The sequence below is a fragment of the Crassostrea angulata genome, chromosome 6 (assembly GCF_025612915.1).
Source record: "Crassostrea angulata isolate pt1a10 chromosome 6, ASM2561291v2, whole genome shotgun sequence".
NCBI lineage: Eukaryota > Metazoa > Mollusca > Bivalvia > Ostreida > Ostreidae > Magallana > Magallana angulata.
The window spans coordinates 10,173,816-10,184,541 of NC_069116.1; the positions used below are offsets into that span (position 1 = coordinate 10,173,816).

The following is a 10,726-nucleotide window of genomic DNA, read 5'->3' on the forward strand; positions in this document are numbered from 1 at the left end:
AGCGCATATAAAAATACCTTAAAGATGTATGTAAATCCCCAGTTCTAAATGTATTACCGTATGGTCGTACAATTCCCATATGCATTTACAACTACATTTGCCACATATTGAAGGATAGTTTGGTTTAAAATTAATCGCCTTATTCATCAGTTTGCACTTCAATTTACCAAGAGCCGACATTAATCATCTTTATACAATGCGCCTTGTTTGTCCGCCATTCTTCCAACCAGTTAATTCAAATATTTTTTCAAATGTGTCAAAATTAAACCTACTAAAATTGTCGTCTGAAAGAAAACACTGCGTGGAAATTTCTTCACCTGATTACCTCCAAATTTATTGTGACGAGATAGATTTTTTTTGTTTAAATCAAATATGACAGTTTAATATTTAGTCATTTTTGTGTTTGGGGCTGTTAAGCAGAGGGTCTAGCTATCTTTGGGAGCAGTCAGATCAACGCGTGAGAGAACCTTTGTCAAACGCAACTGAGACGTGGAGAGCGCCTATAATTCAGAATGTAGAGCGGATAGGCCACAGTTTTCCCTTGTTTTCTCGCATGTTAATCGGGAGTTTTAAATGAAGCAATTGAAACTTATTAAATTTCGTAAAAAAGTTTCTCTTTTTACATATTATGAACGATCATGAAGTTGATGCCTGTTTTGGATAGTTTTCTGGCTGTGTGGTTTGGATTTCTTTGCTTAATTCAGGATTCTAATTGTCAAAAGTGGCCTAATATTCAAAATAATGTGAACAGAAAATTTGTGAGCGTACAATATAACAGTACAAAACATGTGAGAGAACTACGGATAGCTTTCAAGGGTGTTCTTATGTTGGAGACTACCGCATTTCTGGGTTCTATCTACGAGACAACATTTCATCAAATTACCGACGGAAGTAAACTGGTTCAAACAGTTTCCCAGAATAATGTTGTGAAGGACTGTGATTATACTACAGATAATTCAACCATTCTACAATTTGTGCAAGATTTTGCAAAGGACTCCAAAATATTTTACGGAAAGGAGGAAGGTGATGTGTTTTCTTTGTACAATAATTCTACTGCACGCGACACAAACTCCAGTGCTTTCGTATTTTTTCGCAGAAGAAAATTTTTGAAGCAGTTCAGAGATTTGATAAAAATCAGACATGACGTTAAGATCTGCCACAGGATCGCAAACTCTATCAAACGTGCCCACCATCTTCCAAAGGAAGAACCAGTTCCTGTGACGGATGGCGATTCGTTCCCCACCCCTTCTGAAGGAGGGACCCAGAGAAGCAAGCGAAGGAAGAGGTCCTCTCTATTTGCCAGTTTCCTCATGTACCCAGGCACCAAATGGTGTGGGAGGGGGCAGCTGGCCAAGGCCAATGACGAGCTTGGGGAGGATAACGAGTTAGACGAGTGTTGTCGGGACCATGACCTGTGCTCCCCCCTCATCCACCCATTCAACAGGAAGTTCCACTACTTCAATTACCGTTTCCATGCCGTGCTGCATTGTAAATGTGATGAAGAGTAAGTGTCTTAAAGGCCATATTCAAATAGATGCGTATATCAAGTAAAGAGAGAAATGCAATATATTCGTATTTTATACTATCCCCTCATTGAAACTAAATTTGTCTTGTGCGTATTTTGACATGAAAATTCAAGGCGTGAGCCAAAATTTAATTAAGTTTTTATATACAAGAATTAAATCAAGTTTTCATGTAAAGGACTTTAATTAAGTTTTCATTTATAATATTATTTATAAGTTTAGTTTTAATTATTCAGCTCGTGATTTATAACACATTTCCATAGTATAACGTAAAACTAATTCAATTTTCTCTATTAACAGTATCTTAACCATAGAAAGTGCATTAATGTTGTTTTTAAATTGTTTACGTACAGGATTGAGTATATGTAGAATTTCTTTAAATGTGTATGATCAGAAGAGATTTATATGCTGTTTCCTTTTTCAGAGGAATTATTGTGCTATATGTGAATTATGATTTTTAAAATGTAGCTAACAACATTTATCAAAGACCTGTCACACATAAGCGAACAAGAAAAAACATAATGACTGCAGAGATATTATATCTTCCTACTAAATCTGCACAGGTGGTCTTGGAGAGTTTTTATGGATTTTAATAACTAGCTATAGGCATAATCTGCACCTTGGTATGGAGAATGTTGTCATATTCCTTATTAAGCCGATTTGAATTTGTGCTGTGCACACATTAACTGCTGCAAACTAGGGTCATTGAAATGGCACTCGATCAAAAGTCTTGCCACTTATCCATTGTCCATGTCACGAAATATTAATGAACCAAAAATAATATTTTAGTTTTTTAAAAAGTTTTAAATGACCATGCACTTGAATGGAAAGTACTTTCTGCAAAATGCCTGCAATATCTTTAACTTTATGAGCACGTTCATAAACCTCTGTGATCCGTTTGATCGACAGTCAGGTGTCTTAGATCTTTCACCATTTAATGCAGTATAGTGCAGTTCTACACAATAACATTTAATTAGACAGGTAGGTGGAAGGGCTCTATACATATCATTTGATGTTGTCAAAATCCATTAAAATTTTACACAATCCATGAATTAGTAATAAGTACAGTTAATGCCGATGACTCAGTTCACTTAAATCGGTGATTGGAAGGTGTGAGGACGTTCTTCTGTAAAAAAAGAAACCAGGTCAAATTGCGTGAAGACACCAGCACAGAGGGTTGTCAACAATTATTTAGACACTGTAAGAAACACAGAAGGAAAGTTGTGAACTGTACCTAAAATGACAGACTAATATTGACCCAATGATGTCTCCTTTGTTACAATGTCGCACGCTTTTTTACCTCACCATATCAAGTTTCTAACTTCATTTTTCTTAATCATGGTCACAGATGCAGTAATGATTACCCACAGGGGTTTGCTAGTTCAGCTCTTTGGGAATGTACTCTATTCCTGCACAGTACGGGGATATTGAATTGCAGAACATTTTGTAAAATTTGAGCTCGACCCATTCATGATTTTCTATCATCTCAACGTTATTGATATATTGCAGAATTAATAACGTGGACTTCATTCAATCGCGTACAATTTATTTAGAAGTTTTCGTTTTTCCTTTTTGGAAAGAATACACCATCATATCCTGTTACAAGTAAAACAAGTAATTGGACTTAATACAGGCTTATTGTGGCGTGAGATTAAATTTTTGAGCAAAATTATTATCATTATTAGATCGAGTCGTGTTCTTGGCAAAGTAACATACCCTCCGCAGCCAGCACACCTCGTAATTTTTTTCTTTTCCCTTTTTTCCCAAAACGGTATCCAATTCTAGTTAAGATATTGAATTTAGGCTTTTGAGACGTATACTCTGGATAGAACCTAGAAATGAGACAATTCCAGACCACACAACTTACTCAGAGACTTGCACAGTTTGGTTTTAATTGTGATCGATCCTCTCTGCGTCCTACATTTTCTCTTCGTGTCAATTAGAGCGTCTAAAGCTCTAAATCCTAACGACGGATTATTTTTTACTCCTAGAAAATTTATTTGTAGTTTTTTTTCCACCAGAAAAGAGAACAAAAATCTACAATGCGTACTGTGGCGTTTTGCCAGAACAAGAAACTAGTACTACTAAAAAGTAAATACTTTATGTACATTGACATCAGCTGTAACTAATTACCGGAGGAAATGACAATTACAGGTACATGTAGTATCTTAACTATGGAGCAGGGATATTTTTGCCGCAGAATATACTTACCATCAAATAAACTATATGGACATATGACATAAAAAAAGGGAAAACATGAGCTACTTCATCTGCTCTGCACATAGTAATTTGCAATTATAGGGCATTATGTAAAACATTTAGAAGACATTACTACCTCTATGTTCTATTCAATACTTAAGTTCTGCTCATAAATAATGAGACTATGAAATTCAATTAGTTCTCAGCAATAAATCCAGAGAACCAGAGAACACAACAGATCCTTTTAAGATCATGTCAACTGTTTACAAAAAGAGCTAGTAAAGATGAGTTTTCTGGCATTTGAAATAAATTAATCTCAGTCTCCTCGTGGCCACGCATCATCGATGTTCCTTGATTGCAGCAAGTCTTGCTCGTGATAAGATCTAAGTTTGTTTGGATCGGGACTGAATTTCCCGGGTATTAATCAACTTTAATGATAGTCTTCCATTGGGTGAATTTATTTGATCCTCGGGTTAATCTTAGACCCGATACCCCCGATAAGGATCGGCTGGTCACACAGAAGTCAAATAAATAGGCACAGCTGGGATACTTTTGGTCATCGGCCCTGACCAATGTTGAATAGATCTTGTTCAATTGATTTCATGATTCATATCGCAGTATATACATGGAATACCCAAATTTGTTCTTTTATCATTCTAAACTGTTCATTCGAAATTACGTGCAAAACCACATCAATAACTATTTATTCAGTAACAATAATAGGGGAGGTTCCAAGAGTATAGATATATACAAATATTTATTTTTTTTACACATGTAAGAACGAAACCGACAGTGTTGCTTTTCAAAAAATAAAGTTTGCGGAACTGATTAGATCTCAGGGAGTATGCTTTTTGCGCCCTTCGCAGTGTAAGTTGAAACAGCAGTAACTGAACTTGAAACTAAGCCCTCTTATTACCAAGAATAGGGCACAGTGGCGATTAAATATCGTTTTGACAGAAACTCTGTCACTTTAAATGGTATTTTATACACCAGTTACTTCATATGAAAGACGAAAAAAGCTTCTGTTGATACCCGAGCAATTATTGTCCAAAGTGAAAGAAAGCACAAGAGCATCTCGACCCAGTAATCTTCTTAAGTAAATAGTTCTGAACTTAAACACCAGGCTCTCTTTCTCCATTCAAGGAAAAGGACTACATTAAGAGCGCCAGTCAATCAAATCCTCGTATGTGCGAGTAGAGAATCTACCCAGAGTTTTAGAAAGGGAATAAAAATCGAACTTATTATAATAAATCTCAAAAGATAACAGAATAAACATTATTGAAAGAAGTTACAAAGTTACAAAGTTACAAAGTTACAAAAACACGAAAAAAAAATTAATGAGAGTAATTTATTCTAACAGAGAATTCTGTAGCAGTGCTTGTCTCGTAGTAAATCTAATTAGGAACATGAAATATTAGTTGTTGTCAAAATTGAAATAAATTGACGCCGGTTTGTTTTATGCAAAAGACTTGGATAAAATATGCAATTTAAATAAGTTGTGTATCTAATGGTTTTGTTAAGTTGAGACCCAGCACTAAATCTCTTTGAAATCTTTCTGCACTGTTGCTCAAAGATTTGAACTGTTCACACACCGGGGGAGGTTGAAATATAATTTTTTACGGTCATGATTTCATAACAAATATAAATCTAGACGAACAATCATTATATTTTTATATGGGAAAAATCTGTTTGCATCAAAGACAGACATCAGATGTAACCATAAAAACGCAAACAGTTATCATATATGTATGCAAACCCGTCATTACTCGAACTGTTGGGAGACATAAAGACACATTGACAGACCATGCTGCTCTGTTAGGATGGTTGGGTTTTGTGAAAGACAAGTTGTAGGTGTTTTGAGTTGCATCACTAAATGCCAAATCAGACAGAAATATCATAGGTGTGTCTATGTGTTCAATTTTTGCCCTACCCGTCTCATTGAATCTATTTATCTACTCTGTATAATAGTGTAGTGGGAGTCAAGTTCATTCAACTCCTCTCCGATTATCAAACATGGCGGTAAAGGATTCCGCAGAGTATTCCTTTTACAGATAAAGTAATCAAGCGCCTGGTAGGAACATCGTAGTAAGTTTGGTAATCTACCAAGCGTAGTTCGATATTTCACTTTTATACCCACATTTAAGACATTTGTTTAATGCAAATTGCACTTTTGTGCATTTCACCACATCTATAAATTCATCCACCGATATTTTTCAAATTGTGTGTGAAAGAGACATAAAGACGTGTAAACGTAAGAAGAATGAATGTCAAAGAATCGCTTACAAGAACCTGTTATTCATTATCTATTTTTTTTTCTTCTTCAGATTTCGACGCTGTCTACAGCAATCTTTGTCGCCAAACGCCAACTTCTTGGGAAAAATATACTTCAACATCATGGGTTCAAAGTGTTTTGTACTTCGAGATACCCAAGTGTGTAAGGCGTATACCTGGTATGGGACATGCGCGGAATACAAAAGGGACACTGTTGCGCATATCAAAACCCAACCGTATTTCACATACTTGTAGATATGCATGTAACAATTTAACTTTGCACAATCCAATGTATAACATTTTTCCTTTGCTCAGGAATACACTGATATTATATTTTTCTTCAAAATCATCCATGACATAAGTTGAGGAAATATTTATTAAAAAAACTAACATACATAAAATATATGGCTATTTTATGATTAAAATATACAAAAAAAACAAAGTTTGTTTATTTTTCTTTTACTATTGAAAAGACGAATAAAACTGGTCATTACATTAAAATCAATACGTTTTTAGTCATTCATATGAACTATGAGAAGATATACTATGCAAGATTTTGTTTCTATGATATACACTTATAAGAATATTTCAAACACATTTAAGAACAACACAACTAAGGTGTGCGCCAGACGAGCTTTGCGGACAGCTGGCCTTTAATAATAATACACCATCGAATGCATGTTTACATAAAGTAAACATGAATATACATCCCCATGAATGAAGTTAAAAACCGCCAAAGAAAAACCACAGATAAAATAAAAAAAAATATGGAAACATGTGTCATAACGCAGGTGTTAATAACGTGTAGGGGCGAATATCGGACTTATTCGAAATATTTTTTTGAATAGAAATATGTAATGAAATAAAATGATTCAGAAAAAAAAATTAAGGTATCCCACTCCTCAATGTTCTTGTAACAAGAATTTCTTGAGAAGTATATCATTGATATCTGTAGACAAAACACACTTAAAAAATACAAAGATAATGGGTGGTCAGTGTTCTTCCCTCAGAGTTATGGCCAATATAATTTGACCTTTTTGCACCTAAAATTTCAGCCCGATTGGGATTCGTTGTCAGTATTTTTAATTAAGCAAACTTTTTTCTTCAAATTTTGTTTTTAATTATGTACAATGGTCACACTGAATAGAGGGATTACGGAAAAAAATTGTACGAAGCTGCATAACTTTTTGTGTGACCTTTTTGCACTTAAAATTGACAATTTCTATAATAGTTACAATTTGATTTAAAATAAAAACATTTTGAATATCAAGAATTTTATAAGAATAATCCAGTTTGCCGAGACATGTATTCAGTATCATTTTGACATAATAAAACATGGGGGTCAGTGATGTCAAATTTTAGATATATGGCTTCAAATGTAAAACTCTTGCAAAATTTGGCTTAAAAATTCAGACATGTTCTATATATTTGCATGATTTTATGCTAAACGTCTATCACTCTCTCAAATTTAGGTTTATACAAGTCACACGGGACCTGTAGAATACGTCACAAACCTATCAAATGTTAAATATGTGAATAATGAATATAGTATAATAGAAGGAAAAGTGTATTGAAAATTCATAAAATTGCTCGTTTCTGTCAATTTCGACTAAAAAACCTTCCGCATGAGAAAATAGTTCCCACAAAAACTTGTTTGTTTCTTGTATTCAAATGGTTTTTTCTTTATGAATGTTGCGTAATTATAAAATGATGATCTTTCCGGGAGGTTTAAATTTAAAAAAAAAATCATATTTCTTTAAAATATAGTGAACATCTTTGCAATGAAATCAAAACGTGAGGAGTGAGATACCTTAAAATCGGTAAGTTTCGTGCGTGAAACTGGCTAGAATGACCTTTGCATGAAAGTGGTTAGAATGACTTTTACAATTAAAACACCAACTCTTATATACTGGCCTTCCTATTGTTCCGCCGTGTATTAATTACTACGCAAATCTAATCGAAAACGTCACAATCATACATTTTCCCGCTATTCTACGAGACGCGGGAAAGCTTAATTCTTGATCTAGAACCTATCATTCACATAAAGAAGACCATTGACTGACAGCCTAGTGGAAGGTTGTATGTTCGATATCTGGTCGCAACAGACCTAACAATGTTGTCAAAATATCTAACAAAATGTTTTCTCGCCAAAAAAGAAAACCGACAGGGTAGGATGAGACTTTAAAACTGATGTATTTTGCCTCAGTAAGTTTGTGAACACGTGTTGCGAGAAAGAATCCTAACCTCTGATCGACAAGGAATGTCTCGTAAAGATTTGAATGTACACCCCATTTTGCCGCAACTGACAAGTAAAAAATTCTAGAGAGGGTCGTGAATCTTTGATTGTCAATCGACCAATGAACCAAAGGGAAATGCTTCCGAACTGGTTTATTAAACGTAAGCTCAATCACTTCCTATTAAATATGAAAATTGAAGATGAAATCTCCCACGACAATTTTAAGCAATGTTTACTGTAGTATACGCAATGTATTCTTCCGACAAGGAAACAGGAAAAGTGCAGTTTTCAGAGGTCGCCCGGTTACTGATAAAGAATAACGTACCAGTTTTAATGAGCCATTACACCAAGGCGAAGTTTGTTATGAACAGAGATTAATGACTGTTATTTATGAGATGTTTTCGACCAATAAAATCGTGTACATAACAACAAAGACTTCAGTTTATGTTGTTTCGAGGTTACATACATTAGTAAAGACATTTCAGGAAAATACAGATCTTTCGACTTCCCTCTTTCTCATTTACTTTTCATCAATATTTAAACATAACAAACAATTTATTATCACTTATCTGTTTTGCATGAAACGTCTCTATTTATAATGGTTTAATATTACTGGGTGGGTGTAATACTATACAATCATGTTGTATGAAGGTAGTATACAACGTTTTCCTATAATTTAATTTTTCTGTACTTTATTTCGTTTTTTTTTAAAAGGAAACCTGTCAGAATAATTATATAAAAATCTGACATTGCAATTTTGACCTAAATCGTTTCAAACCTACCATTTCATTGTCCCTCAGTGGAGTAAAAAATGAAATAGTTCTTGTTATAAGAATTGCCCACACGTTGCTTCTAAAATAATACACATGTTTATGCTGCTATTTATAAATACACAATAAATATATATATATACTAGTATATGTTTCATAAATATTTTTTTATTTAAATACAAAAAACTATACTCCAGCTGGTAATTTACAGTAAATTCTGTTGTAACACAATGTAAGAATATTGCTTGGCAATTACTTCTAAAAATTTACGACATTAAAAGGTCTCTAAAAACCGTTTTAAATGTGATGAAAATTTAACATCATAGTTACCATAACACTTTTATTAATATTTATCTAAATAATGAAAATTTGGTTGCAAATATTAGACAAATTTAGGTTTAAAAACATGGTGAAACAGGGGTGAAAATTGATAACAATTGTCAAAGGCGTCATCATATTTGACCTTTGACCTTTTGATATGACCTTGAAATTCGATGTGCTTAAAACCAGAGCACTAGTTATGATCATGCCTCAGATCTTGACTATAAAAGAAACACAAGTTATACATTCTTTGATAACGGATAGATAATAGATAGCTAAATCGCACAAAGATCAAATGAATACCAATCAAATAGTAGGCTTCGAAATTATAAAAATATACAATACCTCGATTTTCCTGCGTTGGATAGATTATAGTATAACCTATATTGTTTTAAAGATAAAAAATTGAATTTAACTTTTACAAAGAATTATGACGCTATACTCGGCATATTTCAGAAAATATTACAAAAACTAATTTCACGGGGTTTCGTACTACCTTAACACCCACCCAGTTAATTCAGAATCTACAATATGACACCACCGTTTCAATGTTTCTCTAACATATGTAACATCTTTAATCTTTTCAAATAGAGACTCGTGACGATGAGAATAGAATACAAAAAAAGAAGAAAAGAATTAAGATTACCAATTACTTCAACATATTACTTCATTACTACATATCATTTAAGACTAATTTTCGAATCGTTTGAATTCTACAAAGATAAAGGCCGACTCTGTAACAAGCGTATCTTAAGTTAAAGTTGTTTATGAGTGGATTTCCAGGAGAAGATGTCGGAAAATCAACCCGACACAACACACTCGTGAATCAGCGCCAACTGAAGTATACTCTTACCTAGGACCCGGGGCATTACTTACACTGGGTATCACAAGGTTGAATACCTGAGATAGTAGGGTATCTATGTCTTTTTATTTTCATATTTTAGAACATGTTTATTTCACAATTTACAATTATCCCCTTTTGTCCTTGGAGTAGTATTTCAAAATGACTCGTGAAACATACACGTACGAATGACATATCATTTTCCGAATTACAAGGTTAAAAGGGTATTTTCAGTTTTAACTCATGTATCTGTTTATTGATTTTTATTGTGAAATATTGGCATAATTTTCTAAAAGGATTTTGTAATTAATAAAGGTCAAGTGAACAATTTCAAAACATAATTTTTGTTTTTTTGTTTTACGTAAAATACATTTGTACATGGTTTATTGCAAATGCAATCCTTATTTCTTCAGTGCTCCTTCTTTTATGTTTGTTTACATTTATAGCCTTGTTAAATACTTTTACGTTATATCATGAGTACAATGTGTATATAACTAGGTTCAAATTTCATTAAAAGTAACAGAATCAAATTATATTTACCTATTCATATCTTTATAATTTAAGA

The 10,726-nt window shown here is 33.4% G+C and overlaps 1 protein-coding gene across 1 annotated transcript; it reads left to right on the plus strand.

Moving 5' to 3' along the window:
- Positions 1 to 306: 306 nt before the first annotated feature.
- LOC128190301 (uncharacterized) lies at positions 307 to 6,445 on the plus strand. The gene is made up of 2 exons (XM_052862321.1): positions 307 to 1,504; positions 6,047 to 6,445. The coding sequence occupies exons 1-2, from the start codon at positions 639 to 641 to the stop codon at positions 6,246 to 6,248; spliced, it is 1,068 nt and encodes a 355-aa protein (XP_052718281.1). The 5' UTR covers positions 307 to 638; the 3' UTR covers positions 6,249 to 6,445.
- Positions 6,446 to 10,726: the final 4,281 nt, after the last annotated feature.